This window comes from Thunnus albacares, chromosome 16 (assembly GCF_914725855.1).
Source record: "Thunnus albacares chromosome 16, fThuAlb1.1, whole genome shotgun sequence".
Classification (NCBI taxonomy): domain Eukaryota; kingdom Metazoa; phylum Chordata; class Actinopteri; order Scombriformes; family Scombridae; genus Thunnus; species Thunnus albacares.
The window spans coordinates 6,461,566-6,485,830 of record NC_058121.1 but is presented as its reverse complement, the minus strand read 5'-3'; the positions used below and the strand labels follow the sequence as shown (position 1 = coordinate 6,485,830).

Genomic DNA, 24,265 nt, shown 5'->3' with positions numbered 1-24,265 from the left:
AATTCCTGAAAGAATGGATTGGTATAGCCAGGTATTAGTTTATAAAATATCTACTAATATAGAAATAAACATGGATGACACATTCAAGGAAAAACCAACAAAAACAACGAGTCTTTCCATCTGGAAGCCTCCAGCTGTGGGGGAAGAAGTATTAAGATCCTTTACAAAAGTAAAAGTACCAATATAGTAATACAATATAGTGTATATAGTATAAAAATACTCCATAAAAAGTATGTCCAGCATGAAAAATCCTACAGTAAAAGTACATAAGTATAATCAGCTTGATGTAGTTCAAGTATTGCAGTAAAAGTAGTGGTTTGGTGCCTCTGACTGATATATTATTATATATGACATCATTAGATTATTAATACTGAAGCATCAGTGTTAGAGCAGCATGTTACTGTTGTAGCTGCTGGAGGTGGAGCTAGTTTCAACTACTTTATATACAGTTAGCTAGTTTAGTCCAGTGGTTCCCAACCTAGGGGTCGGGTCCCTCCAAAGGGTCAGCAGATAAATCTGAGGGGTCGTGAGATGATTAATGGGAGAGGAAAGAAGACAAAGCAATGTTCTGATACACAAATCTGTTTTCAGTTTCAGTCACTTTTTCTCTAATCTTTGATTTTTGGTGAAATATTGGATCATTTGAACATTTATTGAAATGAGACCATGTGAGAAGTTTAGAGGGAAAAATCACTATTTGGTGGAGCTGTTAACAACTCATAGACATTTGAAATGTGACCCCGACTACACACTGCTTTTTGTAAGACGTCAAAAGCCAAAAAGTTTGGAAACCACTGGTTTCATCTTTAACAATGTGTTGTATTTTAAAAGCTAATATTATATTATCCATTGTGTCAAATCTTCATCTGAAAAGTAACTAAAGCTGTCAAATAAATGTAGTGGAGTAAAAGTACAATATTTCCCTCTGAAATGTAGTGGAGTGGAAGTATAAAGTAACGTAAAATGGAAATACTCAAGTAAAGTACAAGTACCTCAAAATTGTACTTAAATACAGTAAACCCTGTTTCATTCCACTCCTACTGTAAAGGCCATAACATATGATTCACGTCATTTTTTTTAAATAAAATGTAGTATTAAAAATTGACTCACATGTTAATACTGTTCTTAATATATGTTTAGGTGACACGATTCTCATTTTCAGTTCATAAACAAAAAAAACAAAATAAGATACTTTTCTTTTTCAATAAAATATTACAGCACAATAATAAACATATACATACAAAATGTACATTTTAACGATAAATATGTTACCATTATTCCCAGTCTCCCTTACGTTAATGTGTGTTTTTCAACGTTTTAAAATGCAGCCGTTCAGTGCAGCCTGCAGTGTTTATGTAATGCAAACAAACTGAAGACAGAAACAGCTACAGGTGCACTTGCCTTTCCGCCTGCCATATTTATTCATCATATGACGTCAGTGGTTTCTGCCGAGCAGCCAAACGTTCAGGTCTCGCGGCGGTCTCCTCCTCACCATGACAACGACGGATTTTTAGCATCGTCAGAGGACAAACCGACACCCGCTCAGCTTAATATTTACAGACGAATATTAAGTAAGCTGTCGTGTTTTACATGAGTATCACATATATTATATTTCATGTAGGGAGGCCGTTTCTGCTGTGAGGACCCTCATGCGTCGGAGACCAGCCGGAGGCAGAAGGAGACGCCGTTTCACTGCGTAAACAACATGGCTCTGCTTCAGCATCACCGGCGGCTGCTCGCCTGTGCTGTGCTGCTGTGCGCGGTGCAACGCATCGACACTCGGACCTCACCGATATCCGACCTAAAATCCAAAATATCAGGGGTGGAGGAGCTCTTGGAGGAATTCCGCAAGCAGCTCCAGCAGGACCAGGCATACAGGGTAGGCGATGTGAGTGACTCCTGTGTGGGCGACTACAACGCCGTCGGAGAGCGCATCATCCGGGCCAAGGCCTCCATCGAGCACGGGGCCACCTTCCTGCTGGCTCCGGACAGGGTGTACACCTGGAAGGACTGTCTGCACGCCTGCTGCTCACAGCCTCACTGCACCGTGGCGGTGGTCCAGGAGGACCTGAGGCAGCCCGGGGAAAGTCTCAACTGCTACCTGTTCAACTGCACCTACAGGAATAAAAACGTTTGCTCCTTCGCTCCACAGCAGGGCTTCACCACATACAGCCGGACTCCAAACACCACGCAGGGGCACCTCCCTGTTTCCTCCATCCGGAGGCCCGGGGAAGGGCTCCCTGATGAGGATGATACACAAGGTGAAGGCCGGATACATTTAATAATAAAATTATGAGCCAATATGATTGATCATTACGTAGTCAAATGTCCGTGTTGTATATAACCCACTGTTCGTCTGTATGTTTGCATTATTTTAAAAACTGCCTGGATTACAGTGAACAGTATTCCCTATGGGCCCAACATAAAGCTTAATTAAATGGTGATAAATAACCAAGTAAACATGCTGGTTAAGTGCACGGCCAAATATTACACTGCTAATCAAACTAATCAAATTTACCCAAAGTAAAAGTTTCGATGTACTTATCCTCTCAAGTAACATTTTGCCATGTAGTTCTTCATTTAAAGCTTAAATTAATATTAAATATCAAGTGTGTAAGTAAATGTTTCAATATTCCATGATTTATCAACATGCATATTATATAGAGAAGCAATCACTTAACATTTGTTTGTAATGGAGAATGAATGAAGTATATGAATATGAATTGACTCATGTTGGTTACTGGAAGGTTATTTAATTATTCATTCCCATGTTATTGTTCTTATAATAACAAAGGATAGAGCTGACTTGCCATATTATAATTCATCACAATCACTGATATATACCTTTGTTTATTGCATAAGGCCATACCGGAAATATTTCCTCTATGTATTTATAGAAGAGAAAGGAGGAGGGTGAGGTATTGTTTAATGCCCCGAAAGTAATTTCTGCTTGTTTTTTTCCTAATGTTTAGTCAAAGGTTGGAACATAAAACTTTATTACCCGTAAGAAAACTCTCTTTGTGCAGTCTCAGTTTAATCTCTCTAATAAAAGGGATGAGATGTTTGAAAAAGATCATCAAGACAGTATAATAAGTTTTATATCAGCTTTCTAACAGTTGTATATGTCTGCAGGTTGGGGCGAGTCACTAGCAACTGCTTCTTATCTTGATAAAGCAGGCAGGGCCGGTTAATGATTTGCCTTTTTGGTTCTGGCCTTGCAAAGATAGATCCGGACACTGAGACCTGTAGCAGGTGTTTTTATGACCTCAGTATCTCCTCTATTTATTTACTAATGATTTCATAAAAGCAAGAAAAGTGGCTATTCTAGTGCAATTACAGAAATACTGAAATAACAAGTACAACATTCCCAGAAAAATAATAAAGATATCTCTATTTTTAATAATCTTACTGCAACAATACAGTAATAAGAACACATTTTATGTCTTAACCTGCAGTGGAATAAAACAAATATTAATGTGTCAAGTGACGAAAAATTGTAATAAGTAAGGCATGTATTAGATTATCACACATCCTCCATATAACCAGGGATTTCCTGTTTGATTTTGCAGATGGGGACGAGCCCCCCCGCAGTGACGCTGGACAGGATGTGGTGATCCAGCTGCCCACTGACTGGGCCGTGCTGGACGGCCGGGACAGTGTGGACGACCTTGGGATCAGCAACTATGAATGGACTCTTGTCAAGGGGGACACAGCCATCAATATGAAGGTCTGTGTTTCATACATAGTCTGTTCAGTGAACCCTGTTAGCAAAGCCGTCTTACAGTGAAGTGACAAATACTCTAAAGTTTAATTTGAGAGCTCCAAGTGAGAGTGAAAGTTGAAAATATTTCTCTGGTCTGTTCCAATGAGCTGCACTGTACACAGAAGGAAACAAGGAGTGAATTAAAGAGAACACACAGGAATAACTCTATTATCTACTTTGGGGGATCAGATGATTCTAATATTTGCATTTGCAGTATGAAGAGAGTCACTAATCGTCCTCACGGACGAATTGCATTTGTGTGTGTGCATTAGTTAAGTCAACAGGGTGGCTTGTGTCCAGAGCTGCATAATACTTTGCTGTTTCAACAGAGATAAGATTTTATTACGTCCAAATGTGCCTCAAGGACAGCAGCCTGCCCTCTATTCATAGCCTTAGAGGAAACATGTGAAGCTTCTAACACAAAAAAGTCCTGCTTTTTATGTCACTTTCATCTGAAGTTTCACTATTTTCTACCTTCAATAGAAAACACTTTACAGCAGGTCTGTGAATGACTCTGAGTCACTGAGATATAGTGACCCAGAGATATGTTGCTGTTCAGTCTTGAATATAAGGGTTGGAGATTTTTGCCATACCATTCATACAATGGTAAGTATCCCTTTAACTAGGGCTGCAATTAACAATTATTGTCATTATAGATTAATCAGTTGATGATTTTCTCATTAAGTGATTAGTTGTTTGGTCTTTAAAATGTCAATAAAAGGTGAAAAATTGTGATCACAGTTTCCTAAAGCCCTCAAATCGTCCTCAAATGTTGTTTGTCTCAACCAACAGTCCACAACTCAAAGATGTTCAGTTTACTGTCATAGAAGACTCAAGAAACCAGAAAATATTTGTATTTAAGAATCTGGAACCAGAGAATTTGGGCATTTTTTTTTTAGAAAATCACTTAAAACGATTATTCAATTACCAAAACAGTTGGCGATTAATTTTCTATTGAACTATTTTTTCTATTAACTGCTGCAGCTCTACCTTTAACATCCCTGGATATATTTTCCATAATGAGCAATGATGTAAATCAGTGATCTGGACTGTTTTATGGCAATATTAGATTTTTATCAGATTTTTGTATCAATGAGAAAAAGTACTTTGACATTGCAAGTATACTTTGCCAAAAGTCCTTTCTGCCTGTATTTTATCCATTACCAATTCATCAATGAATTTTCCTGAAAGTGTATTATATATTGATAAACATCAATATCGTGATATAAAGATACATATACTGTGAACAAAGATTTCATATTTCAAATGTATTTTTCTTACGCTTTGAGCACCACAAAGAAAATTCCTTTGACCTCAGTTATATTGAGGTGGAGACAGAAGTTTTAGCAGAGGATAAATCTTGTCTGCATGGCTGCACATTAATAGGCGTAAGCAGGGAAATAAATATTTTCATGATGTGGGTGAACTGATTGAAGTTGTTATGTAAATTACAAAAAAAAACTTCCCCAAGGCAGTAAAGTTTTAAAAACTGAAGCTGATGCTATAATGGGATTATGTATCTTATTGTGCCACTTCATCCTCTTTGCATGTTTATGATAAATAAAGAAGAAAATACAAAAATAAAAATCTCAATCTGTGCTTGTGCTATTAAATCAAAGTTGATAACAGAACTGGCGCCCATCATTTACCCTTTTGTGTGTGTGTGTGTGTTTGTGTGTGTGTGTGCTGAAGGTGACTCATCCAGGGCTGCTGAAGATCAGCAGTCTCCAGGAGGGTGTCTACACCTTCCAGATGACTGTTACTGACACAGCTGGTCAGAAGAGCTCTGACAACGTCTCTGTTACCGTGCTGGCACCAAAACACCAGGCAGAAGGTGATGACCTCACCAAAACCACATATTTGATGCAGTCTTTTGTTTTAAGCTCCTTTATATTAATTTGTTCATGTTAAGTTAAGGCCTCGGTGTGTTGAGGTGCATGTGTGAAGTATTGCACCTTCTGTATGCTGGACTTTCTTTGATGAAAAGTATCCAGAATTGTTATTTCAGTCAGTTAGAATTCAATTGTAGCATTAATCATGGTACATTCACTGAGTTTTTGAGGTCACAGTGCAAGATGTGTAGCCGTGCTTGTCTGTGTCCACAGTGTGTACAGGTCACTGTTCAAACTACCAGTTCAAGTGTGATGACGGTTGCTGCATTGACATCACCTACGCCTGCGACGGGAAGCAACACTGTCCAGACCGCTCTGATGAAGACTTCTGTCCTAACTGTAAGAAATCATTCTTGCTTACAATTGAAATGGCATGTTTTGTTGTCAGCAGTGCACCTGCTAAATGTCTTTTATAAAGTTCTATGCACATGCATTTTGCATGAGAAAAATACATATATGTACCTGCCCATTATTTTCTTGTTTTTCTCTCTAGTTGACAACAGCCGGAAGTCAGTGACCCACGCTGCTGATCTACCCAGCCCTCATCTGCCTGTGGCTCAGACAGAGGAAGCTGCCGATGGCTCCATGCTCCAGGCTGGGCCCAGGAAGACCATGGAGAACATCATACCACCTCAAGATAGGGCCAAAGCCACTCCTGCACAAAGTCCCAGTCAGCAGGAGGCCTCAGCCAGTCAAGGTAGCAATATACTCTGAAATTGAAGGGCAATGAATTACACAAAGACACCTGAAAATGTTGCTCTAGAGTGTGATAATACAAACACATGGTTGAGTGGTGATTCCACACACATAATAGGATGAGAATCTACAAGCGTTTCTTTTATTTTAGCTGTACCTGTTCACATTTTTGCTTTCCCTTCACACATTTCACAAAAATGTATTCCTTCACTGTGCAAATTGATGTATGTGCAGAATTTTTAACAAAGTAATCTAACTTTTTTTTTATTGAAAAGACAAATTGTTATTCAAACAGTATTTTTATATGTCATAAAGCATTTCTAGAGGGAATCTTTAACAATATGATCCTCCATTACTGTGTCATTAGTGCAGTATCCCTTTGTAAAGAGGCAGAGAGGGTTTTAGTACGTGTTTTGACATAGAAGCAGATGGAGCCCCTGTAGGAAGCCATTGAGTCATAGTACTGAGCTAAAATGCTGGCGAAGCCACAGGGCCACTCTACATTCCCTGGGAAAACAGCTCTATGCTGCGTCTCCTCTGAGTGCTGGAACAAAGCACCTCTGTCCCTGCTGCCATCTGATCCCTGAATCAGGCTGAGACAGACCAAAAGGGCTTCTTCCCCCATTGCCACCTCACCGTGGGTATTACTTGGGGTAAGGTGCATTCTCAGGAGTCTTTTCTTCATTTCAAAATGCTTAGTCCCGTGTCCAAATGCTTGGCAAACTTAGATGGATACCTTTGTTTAGGAGAGAGAGAGAGAGAGAGAAAGAGAGAGAGAGAGAGAGAGAGGAGAAGTCAAAAGAAAGGTTTCAGAAATACTTTGACCTTTGCAGTCTGTTGTTTGTGGGTTTGTTATTGATGGGAATCTTTTACCGCTGATACTCCACTAGAGCTGCAACTTCACTTTCCCTGTGGGATCAATTAAGTTTATCTTATTGCATCATAAACCATTAATCCATTTTTTTTACTTGGAGACAACACAACAAGCTGTAAACACAACACTGAGATATTATCACTTTACAAAGTTGATATGTTGAGTGTGTTAAGATAAGACTTTATCGATCCTCAGAGAGGAAATTCATGTTACAGCAGAGCAGAAAACAAGGAAATAGTTAAGAGCTAGGCGCAATGAATACAAACAAAATAAAAAGTCAAGTAAATTGAATTCAATCTATATACATTATAAACATTACAATATTTATATAATATGTATATATATTATATATACATGACCTGACTTGTGGGTTGTAAAAAATAGAAAAGCAAACTATGTGCAGAAGTAATGGTTCTGGTAGATGTAACTATAGTTACATATGTATATGTTATATAAATGAAGTAATGTATACAAAATAAATTAGACACGCAGTAAGACTAGCATTCATTTGGAGTCGTGTTTTTTACTACCTGGTGAATGTTGGTGTAATATTAAATCTCTTTTTGTAGTCCAGCTTTGGTCTCCACCAACTTCTGAGGGAAATACCTGGCTTCTAAGCTGCTAAATGTTCCACAATGTTCACCAGCTAGTTGCTAACTTTAGCGCTGGACGGCTAATGTTCAGTCAGTTTGTTGTAGCTGTTTCAAAAAACAACTGCCTGCACAGGGTGGGAACAAAGTTGATGAGAGCTGTGAGCTGAAAGAAGCTAAAACACTCCGTAGAGTTGAGTGATAATTCACTGGGGGGTTTTCACTACAAGCTGCCACTTTCACATTGTACAGTATTTTTTTTTTTATTGTTAATATAACAATATGATTTAGTGCAGCTTTAGCTAATTATTTTCATTGTTAATTCATTTCTTGGCTTTTCAATATGTTTAATTAATGGATGAATCGTTAAGTTTATAGAATATCCCAAAAAGTGAAAGATTCTCATCACAGTTTCCCATCACCCATAGTGACGTCTTCAGTCCAAAAGACAGATTGTTCAATTACAGAGATAGTAAATGTGGGCAGTAAATCCTCAAATGTTTGTCATTTTTTGCTTGATAATTATTAATTGTTTATCAAAATTGTTGTAGATCAGTTTTCATCATAGATCAATACATGTAATATCAGTTGATTATGTCTGGCTCCTTCTCTCTGTTGCTGTAGATCCGTGTGCTGCGGCTCCAGTCGTAGGGCCTTGTAAAGGCACATTCCCACGCTGGTACTATGACCGGGTTGCAGGGGAATGCAAACACTTTCTGTATGGTGGTTGCCAGGGCAACCATAACAACTTCCTCCAGGAATCGGATTGTGTCAGTGAATGTATACAGAAAAGTGAGAAGATGCTTCTTGTCCAATTCTTTCTTTTTCTTTTCTTTTTTTACCTAATTTTGTAGCTGCAACGACATAAAACTCGTCTTAAAAATAGAAATTTTCAATCTTCCAGAACCGGCTTTCAAACCAGCAACTGTGGCTCCTCCCATCACCAAGCCGACTGAAATAGGTAAAGCTGCGATGAATTTTAATAAAACTTGAAAGAAATTCTTCCTTGACGTATCAGTAATACAGTGTTGACAGTTGACTATTTCCAAATCTAAGTTGTATTCGTACTTTTGTTGAAGCTGCTCCTAAAGTCTCCCAGAGCCAAGCAGAGAGTGACGTCCCCATCTCCAAACCATTTTCAGCGATGGAAGGACATCCAGCCCCGGAGTCAGGTAAGACCCAACATGAAAGTTTCATATCAACCTCCATATGACCTCTTTTTGTGGTTTGTGTGTCATGTTTGGCTCCACTTGTCATCTTCCTAAAACTCCATTATCACCTCTTTTTCCTCCTCAAGGTGCGATCCTTCCACTGGCACTTGGCCTAATCATCACCGCTCTGCTGCTGCTCATGATTGGCTGTCGGCTCAGACTTGTTCGCCACAAGCTGAAAAAAGCCCGACCCCTAACCACCGAGGAGTCAGATTACCTCATCAACGGCATGTACCTGTAGCCACTCAGAGAGGAGCAGCAAATAAATAAAGAGCACCAAGATCTCAGAAAATTCTTGTTCACAGGTCAGAATAGGGCGTTGTCACCAGAGCCTGAACCAGGACTTCTTCAATTTGCACTCTGTCTTTCCTGCAGCCTGGTGTCTCTAATTTATTTCATATCAGGTTGGAAACTCTCTGCTATCGTAAACGTTTCTCAACACGTCCATGCTGAACCTCCCCAATCTGCTGCTGCTGCTGAGACGCTGCCTTCAAAGCCAGTTACACATATTCAGATGCTTGTGAGTTCATATTTATGTTGTCTTAAGAAAATCTGATTGTGAATCCATGATGAAAGATTCCACATTCCCAGTTCAACACTGACATACAGCTGTCTAGTATATTGTTTTATCAAACGCTTTTTCCATGGGATACTACAAGAAGCTCTTCTGTCCCTTTTATTAAAATTACTTTTATTCCTCCAGTATTGGTCATTTTGATATATTTCTATCTCCAGTAGTGTGAATTTTTCTCTGACTAGAGCGGCACAGAAATATACTGTATTTCTGCCACTGAGTGGCACTGATGTGTCACATTTGTGCTCTAGACTTTACCTTGAATGAAACTGAACTGAGGACACAGATGTAGTGGAGTGCGTTATAGTGCACTTCTCTATGCCAGTGGTTATTTTTTTGCTGATTAGGATTCAGCAACAAGCTCTTCTTAAATTGTCCTATAAAAATATGAAGCCATAACAAACTCTATTGGTCAGATCCTGCCTGATTCTGTTGCTTATTTCTCTTTATTAAGCATATGTATGTGGAGTATGTGCTGTTTGCGCAGATGTATTCCCTCAAAGTGCTGTCTTTTATGTGAGGTATTAAAGTTTATTATATATATATATATGTAAAGTTGGTGTGATTGCTTGACAGTGATTTATAAAATTGCAATGATTTACCTTATCCCACATCTATAGCACAAAACATAACCACTATTGAGGATATTAACTGTTTCTACAAATGTTGGAATTTTAAAAACTGAAGTGTTTACTCTACAATTAGTTTTTATATTGTCATATTTTTAGTTACTACATTCAGACAGTAATAATGATCAAGTTTGTATTTCTTCACTAGAATTATATTCATAGCAGTTATAAGCAAATTAATTGAAAATAATGAAGTTATCAGAAAATGTTGCAACTATTTTTGGTGACTAGTCACAAATTTCTCATGCGGGTGGGGTTGTGTTGCAGGAATGTGGACTCCTGACCTCAGCATTTCTCATCCCATACTCGTCCCAGCCTGCCTCTAGGACTACATTATAGAATATCTTCTGCACACAAAACATTCAATAACAAAAGGCAGACAAAAACATAAGCATCTCTTTATTTTCATTTGCCATTCCAGAAACTGTGAAAGCCAAATATCATCCATCACTTAGATCCCAAAATTAAATGTGCTTTTTAATTTTATGTGGTTTTTTTTTTCAAGAAAACAGACATTCATTTGCTTCATATGTTGTAGTTTATTTTGGCAAAGCAGTGACTATCCCATTTAGTGTCAGTCACCAGAAGAGCCTGCACAAATTGTTAATGGAAAAACTGGCAGCGGCAGAAAGCAACACATCACTGAGGGGAAAGCACGGCCCTGTATGTGCACGTGTGTGTTGGTGTAATTAGTGCTCCGCTCTCTTTGGAGTGCAGGCATTGCCAATATGATTCAATGCATTGCTTACTCTATGTGTAGAATGACCTAAGAGTGCTGCACATCAAACGTGTGCGAGTTACATCAGCCATTGTTGCCTATTAGTGTGTTCCTACTACTGCTGGCGGGGGGGAAAAGCTCATATGTTAGCAGACAAGTCTACAGTTAGATGATCCACACACACACACTGTAGCTAGGTGAGTTATCTAAAAGGCTCAGGCTTTCCTCGTTGTAGTCCAGCGTTCTTCCTACATTCAGCTTTGATGCTGCTGAAATGTAATACTGTAAAAATGACTGATTGCAATTCAAATGATGAAACCACAAAAAAAAAAAAAAAAAAAACTAAAATCCTAAAATCCAGCATTTAAAAAGAATACACAACCAAAAGATGCAGGCCTGAAAACAAAAACAAAAAGCCTTCTCCAATATTTCTGTGCTGAGCTTCAAGCAGTCTTTCATCCCAACCCTTCTGGGCTGTCATCAACGTGAAACTCTAGTCCATAGTTAGACTTAAACAAAAAGAGCATGTTTTTGTTATGCTTTGAATGAAATGTCAAGGGCTGTTTGACCCCGTCCGAGTTTTCTCCAGGTTCAAACTTAAAGGTGGATTTATGGACAGTCTTCCTCTTCAAAGTTCATCCCTGGAAGAAAACAGAAGTCATGAATGTTAGAAAAGAAGAAGAAAAAGAGAGCCGGATACAAGTTAGACAACCATCCTCCTGTCATGCAAACACAAGGTTAAAAGTTAGAATCACATGCAAAATGTTAAAGAAAACTTAATCATGATACAATCCAAACAGTTATTGGTGTTTTTCTACATCTCACAGAGTAGAAGATCAAACAAGTAATAGCCAGGACGTTGTGTTTTAGTGTTTAATGGGTGTCCAAATTGACAAAATAATCATGCTCTCTGAAACCAAGCATAATCTTTAACACTGATGCTATTTCAGTTCATGTTTGGGTTCCAAAACAACTATCACTGCAAAATCCATTAGTCAAGCAGGTTTTATTGAACCAGTTTTTTAACTATGGAGTTAAAAAAAGGATGAAAAAAACGTGCAGCTAGCTGGTATGGTATGGACGAAGCAAAAAATGTCAACAAGCAGCAAAATGCAGCCCCTTGTGATCCATTGCCTGCTCCAAGCCACACCGTTTCACCTTTGCCACTGTGAGAAGGAGAGAGGGGGAGGAGGGAGAGAAGGAAGTCACTTCCACCTGGACCACTGCTTGTCTCTGTCTGTTAAAGGCACATAAATCACCCCCATCAAGGGCTTCATTTTGGTGCTGCCGTCCTCCATCTTGTCGTACTGTTCCAGCATCTGGTTCCCCCCCGCCGGGCCCACGGGCAGAATCAGCCGGCCGCCGGGCTTCAGCTGGTCCAGAAGCTGGGAGAGACGCAGGGTCATGTCGTGGGTCAATAACATGATAATACAATTAACTTGCATTCACCATGATGGTTTTAGAAAGACATCCCAGCACTGCTATTTCAAGCCAGTATAATTGTTGTTTTGTCCGAAACTCAAAATTGCATTACTTTTATTTTTGCGTTGGTATTCTACGACTTGTCTTAAACTTAATCAGGAAAATGTGACCTTGATCACCGGATTTTAAAGTGTTCACGTCGCTGCTGTTGAGACTTACAGCTTGGGGGACGGTGGGTGCTGCTGCGCCAACATGGATGGCATCATAAGGCGCCTCCTCTGTGTAGCCCATCCGCCCGTCTCCCACTGAAACACACACACACACACACACACACACACACACACACACAGGCTGCATCAACACTGATGGACATCCTCACCAAGCTGTCACATACTTATTTAAACCTTGTTGTGCTGTGACAACACTTATTTGAAGCTGTATCTGACTGTACTAATTTGTCCATCATTTTTAAAAAATTAATTTATTCATCATTTAGTCTAAGAAATGTCAAAAATACTCATCACATGTTACCAAATGTATGAAGCTGGGTGACACTGATGAAAACACATCTCACAATATATTCGCTCAGCCCCTTGATACCAATAATGTAGCAATATTTTGAGGATGGCGTCTTGTTTTGTTCTCAGATAAAAGGACAGAACGCATCTGCTAACTCCCAAATCTACAACTGATGTCTTAAAATAGCTTATGTAGTCTGCCATCAGCCAAAAAAACCCCCCCAAAAAACCACAGGAGCTCTTCTTCTGATTTGACTTTTTGATGTCAGGAAGGTTGTGTATTGCAGGCACAACAAGCTGTGGTGTCAGCCTACACCCTTTCAGTCTGTAGACAATCTTTTATGCCATGCTACTGTGTTGTATTGTTTTCTACTCTTCTGATTCGTTAGGAGTGATTGCCTTTTTACTGTTTTTGCCTAGTTTGTTGTTTAATTACCAATATAAATTACATTTTAAATTTACCTCCCCACACTAACAGGCTGTGTAAGCATTGAAGCTGTCATTTTTTAAAACTATGACAAAAAAAAGAAGTGCTTTTCTTCACAGCCTGGTTGTATCAGCATTACTGCCCTCCTGCAGAGCAGGTGAAAGTAGGTTCTCACTGCTCAATTATTTAGTGTTGCACTGCTGTTTGCTGAGCTACTGTATGCTTAGATCACTTCTGAAGAGAGGACTGAAAGGACTAACAAACATTAAACTGTCCCATTTAAACGTCTGACAATAGAATAAAACGGACGCTACGAGCCTTACCTGTTAGTGTGACTCGGCCCGATGTTATCAAACTGGGGTCGTCTTTCTTCACATTATTTATAGAATCGTCTACCAGCTCTTTGATGTGATCAATGCCTATAACTTTCCCTTTAGGTCCTACCTGTAAAGCACAGAGGGAAGGATGGTGTTCAGTTCGTACAAGAATAACACAACATTAAACGCATTTTTATCTAACTTCCATGTTGACTTGCTGACAGTTCGTCTAATCTATCGGAATGCCACCAAAGAGAAATCGTATGTGTTTACCCGTCATGTGTGGCTCACCATTCGTGCGAAGCAAACGGACAGAATTCCACTGCCGGAACCGACGTCCAGGGCCTTTGCTCCCTCATACAGCTGGTCATGTAGAAGCTCCAGGGCGTAGGCGTGCTGGGTGGGTGGATGAAGGTGGGGGGGGGGGGGAGTGGGGCATCAACAAGGAAACTGCATTACGACCCATCAGTCAACATTTATATTGCATCACACTCACTACCACAAAGTAAAGACCACTCAGGACATCTGTTTGTCATCCACAGCTGGACAAACATCCCTACTCGTCTCTTTGTGTCTGTTACCGTCATAAAGTTATGTTCTTATCATTTTTCATTTTGTTGACACTCCTGACAGCCAAATATTTGAAAGAGTTGACGAAGCTAACGTGCTAAAAATTCAATAAAAATATGCAAAGGCTTAGATTTGGTTAACTGTCAATGTAATACACTAAAAAAAATAAGTGATACGGTTCAGTTTTGAATAGATAATCTGGCATGTTTCTCTGGCTGCTTCTCTTTTGTTATCTACTGAATGACGGAATAATGGGAGCAAGGTTTACAAAATACTGTTGAAAGTTGAGATTCACAAGGTGCAGAAACATGTTAAAGAGTCTTAAAAGTCATACCATGTGTGGAGCACTGATGGTTGCTTGATAGCCTTTTGGTTAAAAGAGAGGCACAGATCTGGTTAGTTGGGGCTGTATTTGGATTTCAGACTGTGCTGCGATACGTGAGTGATGACAGACATACCTATTGACTGCGGCGAGTCCATGTAAGGGTTACACCTAGAGAAATGGGCTCGGTCTGTGGCCAGCATGACTTCATAGACCTTGTCGGACTTAATAATGCCATTTTCTGAGGGTGCAAAAGAGTTCGTGTCACTTTGTATTACAGAAACATGCGCAAGTACAAACACAGAGCAGGAATACATTACATAATCTCACATCAGAAGCAAACAGTGACAAAGGGCATGAAGGAAAAATAACATCCAGGCAAGAATAGAGTAAATACAGGGGTATTAGTCATAACATCACCAATTTCTGGTACGTTAGGGGTCTGGCATATGATCATAACAATGAAAATGTCAGGTAGCAGAGATATTACCAGACTGCTGGTGGTTTTCCTTTTAATATCTCCAGGTGTGTTAGATAGACTGTTGCGGGAAATTTTCCAAATCAATGACCAGAACTGCTTTATGTCAAAAAATTTTTGCATCTATGTGATGTAAAAAAAAAAAAAATCATTCTTGTCTGGTTATTTACAGTTCTTCAATTAATTTTCCAGAAATTGTACTTCATTACAATACATATAAATACTGTAATATAAAATTACATATACAGTGATAAAGGTTTTTTATCCATATCACCCACTCCTATGGCATTTACTCATTTTAGAAAAATTCAATATATTATTTATATTAATTATGGTGTGTTAGCAGGGAGTAAACAGGGGAGAATGCAGAGACAAAAAAAAGAATGAAAAATATAAAAACATATTAGGATGAAAATGACGTTGCAAATTACAATATGCCCAGTATGAAAAATGACAAATCAGAGAGGAATGCAGGATGAAATCAAGACTGCAGCATACATACAGGTTGTGCCAAACATATGTTATTGCCATGAATTGGTCTACAGACGACCACCTAAATAAACTGCACAAAAAGTGTAAAAGCTTACAGACGTGGCAGAACAGAAGACACTAAAAAAAATCTCCCCAAAGAATTGTTTATGTCTTCGGAATAATCCCTCATAACAGGTTCCAGCAGCAGCTGGTGCCAAACGCAGGAAAAGCCAACAACAGCCGGCGCTGCTCTCATTACCGACTCCCCTCACCCTCACAGCTATGCACCACTTTAGGATACATTACAAATAAACCATACAAGCTGCCAGGTGGACACCTACTAGTGATTTCTGAAATTTAAAATAACCTGTTCTGGCAGATTTTAGGCTGTTTTCATCCTATCCAGAATGATACTCAGAATACAAAGTTGTCTTTGCGAGCCCATAGGATAAGCAATCAAACTTTATGCTGCTTCTAGACTTCAGACCTACTCGGTGTATAATTTAGAAACACGTTTAATATTCCTGCAACACAAAACTGGGTGCTGAAATTTTAAAAACTGTCTTTAAGAGTTGATGAGGAATAGAAATTGAATGAACTATTACTTCCTGTGCTGACCAGTCCTGAGTCATGGTCAAGAGGACAGAGACAATGAGAAGGTGGTGAATTAGCATGCATCCTGAGTGTGACCTGCTTAAATCCGGCTTATGCAAACTCAGGGTTAGATTTAAGCTATTCATGTAAATGGGTCAATGTCCAGAGCAAAGTTTAATTAGGAAGAACCATGTAAAATAGATACATTTAAATAGGATATTTAACTTTATTTAACACCTACACAGAGGCCAATTAAAGAAGACAGGGTATAGAAAATGTGTACTTGTACCGATGTTAGACAGAAATTTGTTTAATTTGTAGAAATCTAAAGTGGATGATTCTGCATTTTGACCTACAGTGAAACATTAGTTCACTTGTTCTTTCTGATTTCCAGGATTTCATTATCCTACATTGTAGAGCTTTGCATACTGAGGAGCTGGTTTCACATTTCTAAAGTACTAAATCAATTTCCTATTTCCGCATAGGAAATTGATCAACATATGATCAATAATAAACTCATGTGCAGAATCTCAAATCTAAAATATACAACCATAGCTCCTACCAATGAAGATTAAGACAAGAGAATATGCTGATTATCCTTTCCTTTCAAAGAAAACAGAGCATGACTGACTGGTCACTGTCCCAAAACCATACAGCTTCAGGCAAAATGCCTGCAGCCAAACTGTCTGTTGCAATGCTACATCAGACTGCACAGAATATAAATAGACCCAGTAGATACTTTATATTGAAAGTGGGCTTGCATACTCAAGCCTGCAGATATCATATTGATATAATTTAGCTTCATGCAATGTAGAAACATTTTATCTGTTAGATCATAGCTTGCATGTTGTACACTATCGATGACAGGTTCACATTTTTTCAAGTCTGTCTTAAAACAACTGTCAGGAGCCCAAATTAACATTTAAACAGGTTTTTCTTGCTGTAATCATTCCTCCTGTTCATACTGAACAACAGAGGATCCCTTCATAATGCACTCACAGTGTAAGAGATGGAGGCAAAATGCACAGTCCTCCTTCTGTGCAAAAATGTATTTAAAAGTTTATCTGAAGCCAATATGAAGCTTCAGCATCCAAATGAGTCAAATCAAGTAGATATATTTAATTGTTACAGTCTTTTTAGTGCCAAAGTCCCTCTTTTTGTTACTTTACTTCCACCGCAATTCACAGCTCATCCACTTGATAAAACTATCTCAGACTGCTGAAGCCTCATATAAGCTTCAGATAGACTTTGAAATGCATTTTTGCACAAAATGGATTTTGGCCCCCATCACTTACATTGAAGGGGATCTTATAATAGTCAGTATGAACAGGAGGAATTATTACAGCGGGGAAAACCTCTTTCAGTGTTCATATAGACACCTGACTGTTGTTTTTAAAATATCCTTGGACATTTTTGAAATTATCCTTTCTGAATTCCCCTCCTTACCACATTACCATGTGACTGCAGATTAAAGCATGTGGCATTGATGATAGTGGACTTGGTACCAGATACCAGCCGCCTAGCAGGGTGGCACACTGAGTCATTGCTCCTTTTTTGTGCATCCACAGTCACTAGAATTAACTGACCGCATGCTGCAGCATGCTGTCGTTTTCAATCAATCACTGACAAAGGCGCTATAGAAAAGCCGCATATTTCCAGCTGTCAGTGTCATTCCCGTAGAAGCAGAGTGGACAGTAAGTTATAGAGATAGCCTTAAATGAATGTGGGCAGGGCACTTAGCATGGCTGCTAATGCTAGCTAAACGTCGCGAATGACGCACATAGAGCTAGCAGGCTAAGCTAACCCATCACATAAGTTTAGCTGCACAAACATACACAATAGAAAGGTAAATTGTGTCTTAAATGATGCATTATCTTCTGCAACGACCGAGGCATGCATCTGTAACAACAGCGTAAACGTGGTTTGGGAAAGGGGTGGAGAGAGGAGAGAGGCTAGGTCAACAGCAACATGTCACATATCTTAGCAACCAGCTAGCTGTCGCTCCACCGTCAACCGCAGCCGCCAAATTTAACCGTTTTCTGGCGACCTGTCGCTGAGGGAGTCGGTGCTGCTCCTTTACAAAACAATTGGACTTACTGCGGAGGTTGTTGACAAGCTCTGCGTGACTGGCTCCTCCGGATTTCCAGGCCATTATTAGACAGACTTTGCGGAGTAAGTAGACAGCAGCTGTCAGTGCCGCGCCTGCGCCAACTGTTTTGCCGATGAAGCTGACAACCTCCAGCGCAGGCGGCGAAGCGGCGGATACGTCACCAGACATCCACAATGATTTCACTGCAGGGCTGCCTGTCAAACACACACCCTGATCTAGAATAGTGGCATTTTATAAATAATGGATATATTTATATATATACGCCTTAACCAAGGTTTATTGCACAGGCAAAAGCCACATTGCTCACTGAGTAGATAATCAGATTTGCCGCAGTAGCGGAGGCGGTGGCCGCTAGGTGGAGTGCGACACTCGTTAGTAGTAAATGTGAGTGTATGGGACTAAATGAGTGTTAATAATCATAATCAGAACCAGGTTTATTCCCAAGTGGGTTTGAACCATACACTGTATATTAAGGTCTTTATATACAGTCTGAGCACTGAAACAGCAATGGAAAAAGGGGGACCACTAAAGAGAAATCCAGATCAATGAGAGAAAAGTGGAGAATTTTGTAATCAAATGTTTTGCTCATGCGTAGTTTTATTGTAAATTTGCAATTGAGGTAATTTTTCACTTAAATTTAAATTTTTTTTTGGTTTGATTCTTGGGAAGAGTTGTCCAATTATTTTGACACAAATTTAATCCCATAGCGAAAGTTCGGCTGATCTGGTTGTTTGACCTTATTGGGCCACCGTAGTTACGTACGAAGCAGCAGGCGCGTACACTGCGGTGTTGTCCATGAATGCTAAGCTAGTACTAGTAATCGTTTATTTAATTTAAAGTAGGAGAAACTCTTTCTGTTTCAATGGAGTGTGTAAATGCTAAATACGTGTCCCAGAAAATCAGCAAAACGAGATGGCGGCCAGTATCGTATTCGTCTTTGCAGCAACCAGATATCTTTGCGACAGGCTCGTGGGACAACGAGGTTGGCAGTTAATATTAATATCTTATTTTATATGATTTTGCTAATTGGCGTACTTATACATATTGTAACTGTCAGAGCATGACTGTAGACATGTAGGGTGTCCTTTCGGTCAGTGGTAGAAAGTTATTAAATACATTACTCAAACACTGTACTTAAGTAACGTTACAGTTTTGAAGAACTTGTACTTTACTTGAGTATTTCCGTTTTATGCTAACTTACTTTATACTTACACTCCACTAAGTTACATTTCAGAGGGAAATATTGTAGTTTCTACTCCACTACATTTATTTGACAGCTTTAGTTACTTTTCAGATGAAGATTTGACACAATGGATAATATAACAAGCTTATAAAATACAACACATTGTTAAAGATGAAACCAGTGGTTTCCAAACTTTTTGGCTTTTGACGTCTTACAAAAAGCAGTGTGTAGTCGGGGTCACATTTCACATGTCTATGAGTTGTTAACAGCTCCACCAAATAGTGATTTTTTCCCTCTAAACTTCTCACATGGTCTCATTTCAATAAATGTTCAAATGATCCAATATTTCACCAAAAATCAAAGATTAGAGAAAAAGTCTAAAAACTGTTTTTTCTTTCCTCCCCCATTAATCATCTTACGACCCCTCAGACTTATCTGATGACCCTTTGGAGGGGCCCGACCCCTAAGTTGGGAACCACTGGACTACATACATATCAGTCAGGAACCAAACAACTACTTTTACTGCAATACTTTAAATACATCAAGGTCATAATACTTATGTACTTTTACTAATTAGGATATTTCATGCAGGACTTTTACTTGTAATGGAGTATTCTTACATTGCTGTATTGGTACTTTTACCTAAGTAAAGGATCTGAATACTTCCACCAGTGGTTACCATGACAACTGATTAGACTTATGTCACCAAACTATCAATTAGATCAAATTCTGGTTGTCTTTTCCTCTTTGCTTCATATTATGATCATTAATTATTAGCTCAAATTGGACTTTTAATGATCCAAGTTTGTGTTTATTACAGGACAACAAGATTTCCTTTTGGTCCATTGGGAATCATGGAGTTTCTGGTATGGAAGACGGATTTGAAGGAGAACCACAGCTTTTATGTGAACACAAGCATGACGGAGATGTTCTGGATCTTCAAGTAAGTCACTCATGGAGACCAATGTACTTAATTTATCCACTTATAACGGGTACAACAGCTTATGAATATGACAGAACACTTCAGCTGTTTATTGTGACTTGAAAGGAGCACTTGCCAGCAATTAATTATCTTGGTCTTGTTAAAAGAAACAAGATGACATTATTATTAAGTGCAAAATAATAAAGAATTTGTCACTGTCATTGTATTTGTTGCACAGAAAACTTAAATGCACATTACCTTACATTGATGTGTCAGAATAACAGGATTATGCATAAAAAGTGATTAGAGCTGCAATGATTAGTCGATTAATTGATTAGTCGATCAACAGAAAATTAATCTGCAACTATTCTGATAATTGTAAAATTGTGTTAGTAATTTTCTAAGCAAAATATTCAGTAGTTGCAGCTTCTCAAGTGTGAGAATTTGAGGCTTTTGAGAATGTGTGTGTCATACATGATAGTAAACTGAATATTTTTGGATTTTTGACTGTTGATCAAACAAAACGAGACATTTGAAGACGTCACCTTGAGCTAGATAGAAATATACACTGGTATAACCAGTGCTGCTTCCTGTGATGAATACATTTGTTTGTTTGTTTTGTTTAGTTTTATTTTTTTTTAATGTGCCAGGAGTCCAGGACTAATTGTACTTCTGTTCTGTTATATTTTACAGTTTCTGGACCAAGACAGAATCGTCACAGCATCATCAACTGGAGCAGTCACCATCTTCCGCCACCACCAAAACAGTCAGGTACATACTGGACAAGTCTTATCTTTCAAATACACAATATCCATTACAGAGAGCTTATCCAGATCCGGTCTATGCAGGAGGAAATTCATAATGAGCCTATAACATGAGGACACCTCATATTACAACCATTCACAACAGACTTTTCTATGTTATCTCCTGTTTTCATTCTGTGCTTCAGGCACATAATTATACAAACTGATTTTTTACATACATACATGAATCATGTCCTCTGGATATTTTTATATATGGTATGTTATTTATGACTTTATAAACTCCTGGTTAACAAGGGAATTTGACTAAAGACAGACCAGCAGACCTGACTATGGCGACACAAACATGATGCAGTTCAAGGTAGAGAATGTTGGACAAACTGTTTAACTGGATATGTAGCATACTTTTGGTGCGGTAAATCATCTGTTTTCCTATGTCTTCTCTCTACTGCAGACAATATCAGTCTCTCAACACTGGGCAAGAGCACATCGTTACCCCTGTGACAACGCTCCCTGTACTGGTGTTGTGTGCAGCAGCCCAGAGATCGTTACAGTGGGCGAAGATGGCAAGATCATCGTCTTCAGAGCCGATCAGGAAGGAGTCATTCGAGTCATAGGTATGACTGAGGTTAAGCAGCTGTTGCCAACCTATCTCGTCACATTACAATACACAAAGAATTACAATTGTTAGCATGTGATACACCCGTGGAATGACTTAAAGGAGTATAATGTGACTAATGCGTGTTATCGGACTGTGTAATCACCGCTAGAGAACGCAGATAGCAGCACGATTCATGCTGTGACTTACCTGAGGACAACAGAGATCTTGACGGTGAACTCCATCGGCCAACTTAAGCTGTGGGATTTCAGACAACAAAGCAACGCACCGTCCCAGATTCTCTCCCTGTAAGATCTCCTCAGTTCTATGCAAAAAAAGGAAAAAGAAAATCTTATCTGCTTTTTTTTCCTGAGTCTTTTTTTTTTTTTTTTTTTAACAAATTCTAATAAATTGTTTTTGTTTCAGGTCAGGGGATAGAGTTCCTCTGCACTGCGTGGACAGACATCCTAACCAACAGCACATCGTGGCCACAGGAGGCCAGGACGGTATGCTCTGTGTCTGGGATGTGAGACAAGGCAACACACCCTTCTCACTTATGGAGGCTCACTGTGCTGAAAGTAAGTTTTTATTTAAAATGTATTAAATAATTAACCAGTTTTTTAAATTTAAAATTGTGAAGAGGTGATATATGGAAAGGTATATTTTACTTATAATGCTTTGTTATTTATTTATAGTGTGGGAAGTCCACTTCCACCCAACCAACCCAGATCATCTGTTCACATGCTCAGAGGACGGTTCACTGCTGCACTGGGAGACTTCCTCACCTTCAGACATGCCTTCCTTCTTACAAGGCAAGACTGATTTACAATGAAGACACAATGTTTATGTGTGTTTTTAGATGCTTCAGCACTATTCATTTCATCCAGTAGTGAGATGACAAACATTATAATAAGCTTACAGCAAAGAAACAGCATTTTACAAGTGAAGAGGATATGAAATTAGAGCCGTTTGTGCCTTAATCCATAAGACATCAGTTTACCAAGAGTTGGCAACTCTACATGACAGCTAAATCATGACACATCCTGTATCTTCTGTCTTAATCTTAGGATATTTATATGTCTCATACTTAGTCATAAAACCACAGCTGTTATCTTTTGTTTGTCAGAACAACTGTGAAAACACTGAGTCAGTTAGAGAGCTACAGATAACCAAGAGCTATCAGGCTGGCATTTAAACATGCTAAGAAAACTATTCACCAACATAATTATAGTTCTGTAATCATAAGAATGTTCTCAAATATATATATATTTTTAAATTGGTTTCCCAGGTGGCAGGAACAACAGCATGCTGTCTCGCAGTGCGATGGCTCCAGCTGGAGGGAACCAGTCCCTGATCAGTGCCTGGCTCAGTGGAGACTCCAGTAAAGGCCGTCTGGAGACGACTCACATGCTGCCGAGTCAGACGCTGTCCGTCAACAGCTTGGATGTACTCGGACAATGTCTTGTCTGCGGGACTGACGGAGAGGCTATTTTCGTCAACAGACAGGTCCCGGTTTAGAAGAGTTGGAGAAGATGTGGATGAAGAGTTTATTAGTTTTCAATTTCAGTCAGAACAAACAATTTATTTTTTTTAGCCATGCTTTTGAGCATTTTTGATGATCAAATGTATGGTTCTGACATGTTGGTTTATTTTTTATCGTCTGTCAACAATATTGCATACACATTTATTGGTGCTCTTCTATTGCGGTTGAATTGATCGTCATGGATCAAGTTTCATGTAAATCATTCCGGGCAGATTTCAGCTCAACAGTACTTTTTGTATAGATGTCATTCAAAAAAGTTTGGAAATAAATGAATAAAAAGCCTTTATCCAAATGTCCCATGCATCCAGTTACTGTTTTGTTGATTTACAAATTCAAGGGATCCAACACCGTCACCATCATGTCAAAGACTTTAAGTTCAAATGACCTCTGCTGAACTAAAAATATAAAGTCTTAATGGATTCAAAGATCTGTTGTTCAGCAGCTACAAGGTGAATGGATGGTCCAGGGGTGAAGAGAAGGCTGATGGGAAAACGTGCAAACAACAAGCTGCATCCGGGTACCTTGTGTGAAGTTTTTTCGAAGCTTCACACAATAGTCCGCTCCCGGGACCACTTCCGTTCTTGCTTTCAAAGTTAAAGTTCTAACAATGAATAAGGCTATAATGTGAAACCTCGATTATTCAGTGTGTCTGAGATCCTGCTGGATTTTTATTCAGTTTCATCCAAGACATTTGGAAGGTTGCTGAAAAAGGATTTTAAAATAATGTAATAGCGCAGGTGAGTGATGTTTATAACGGTCTGTTTCATATGTGTCTATATTTAAAAGAGAATGCCTTTTTCTTTTTAGAATCAAAACTTAAAAACTTTTTAAAACTTTTTTAATGTTTTACAAAAATGTGGAAATTCATGTACAATGAATTTTCAAACAAAAAGGAACATCAATATTTCAACAGTCAGAAAAACATTTTATTAAAATAAATCCTTGTGCTCAAAATAAAGCAAAACGTAAATGTTCGGTTCTTTGAAAGTGCCAAGTGTCCTGTGTCTAAACCAGTCCAAAACATCCTGAATAAATACAAAGAATAGGTAGGAGATACCTTGACTAGTCCACAAAAATCATAC

General features: G+C 38.8%; 3 protein-coding genes across 5 annotated transcripts; 2 read left to right on the top strand and 1 right to left on the bottom strand.

The window, feature by feature from the left end:
• The first annotated feature begins 1,438 nt into the window (after window positions 1-1,438).
• lrp11 (low density lipoprotein receptor-related protein 11) lies at window positions 1,439-10,830 on the top strand. The gene is made up of 9 exons (XM_044329878.1): window positions 1,439-2,261; window positions 3,570-3,727; window positions 5,456-5,597; window positions 5,869-5,994; window positions 6,149-6,352; window positions 8,440-8,607; window positions 8,720-8,776; window positions 8,895-8,987; window positions 9,113-10,830. Exons 1-9 carry the CDS (start codon window positions 1,706-1,708, stop codon window positions 9,265-9,267), a joined length of 1,659 nt encoding a protein of 552 aa, XP_044185813.1. The 5' UTR covers window positions 1,439-1,705; the 3' UTR covers window positions 9,268-10,830.
• pcmt (protein-L-isoaspartate (D-aspartate) O-methyltransferase) lies at window positions 10,612-18,302 on the bottom strand. 2 transcript variants are annotated; one of them, XM_044329882.1, is made up of 8 exons: window positions 18,164-18,302; window positions 14,660-14,764; window positions 14,536-14,567; window positions 13,923-14,027; window positions 13,638-13,758; window positions 12,589-12,674; window positions 12,106-12,332; window positions 10,612-11,588 (listed from the first exon to the last, which is right to left on the bottom strand). In XM_044329882.1, the coding sequence occupies exons 1-7, from the start codon at window positions 18,216-18,218 to the stop codon at window positions 12,153-12,155; spliced, it is 684 nt and encodes a 227-aa protein (XP_044185817.1). In that variant the 5' UTR covers window positions 18,219-18,302; the 3' UTR covers window positions 10,612-11,588; window positions 12,106-12,152. The 2 variants fall into 2 exon arrangements, with proteins under 2 accessions (XP_044185817.1, XP_044185816.1); XM_044329881.1 differs by having other exon boundaries at window positions 12,163-12,332.
• Window positions 17,620-23,475, top strand: nup43 (nucleoporin 43). Of its 2 annotated transcripts, none has more exons than XM_044329880.1 (8): window positions 17,620-17,760; window positions 20,180-20,302; window positions 20,975-21,052; window positions 21,497-21,659; window positions 21,813-21,948; window positions 22,067-22,218; window positions 22,336-22,452; window positions 22,929-23,475. In XM_044329880.1, the coding sequence occupies exons 2-8, from the start codon at window positions 20,228-20,230 to the stop codon at window positions 23,156-23,158; spliced, it is 951 nt and encodes a 316-aa protein (XP_044185815.1). In that variant the 5' UTR covers window positions 17,620-17,760; window positions 20,180-20,227; the 3' UTR covers window positions 23,159-23,475. The 2 variants fall into 2 exon arrangements, with proteins under 2 accessions (XP_044185815.1, XP_044185814.1); XM_044329879.1 differs by lacking the exon at window positions 17,620-17,760 and adding an exon at window positions 18,901-19,158.
• Window positions 23,476-24,265: the final 790 nt, after the last annotated feature.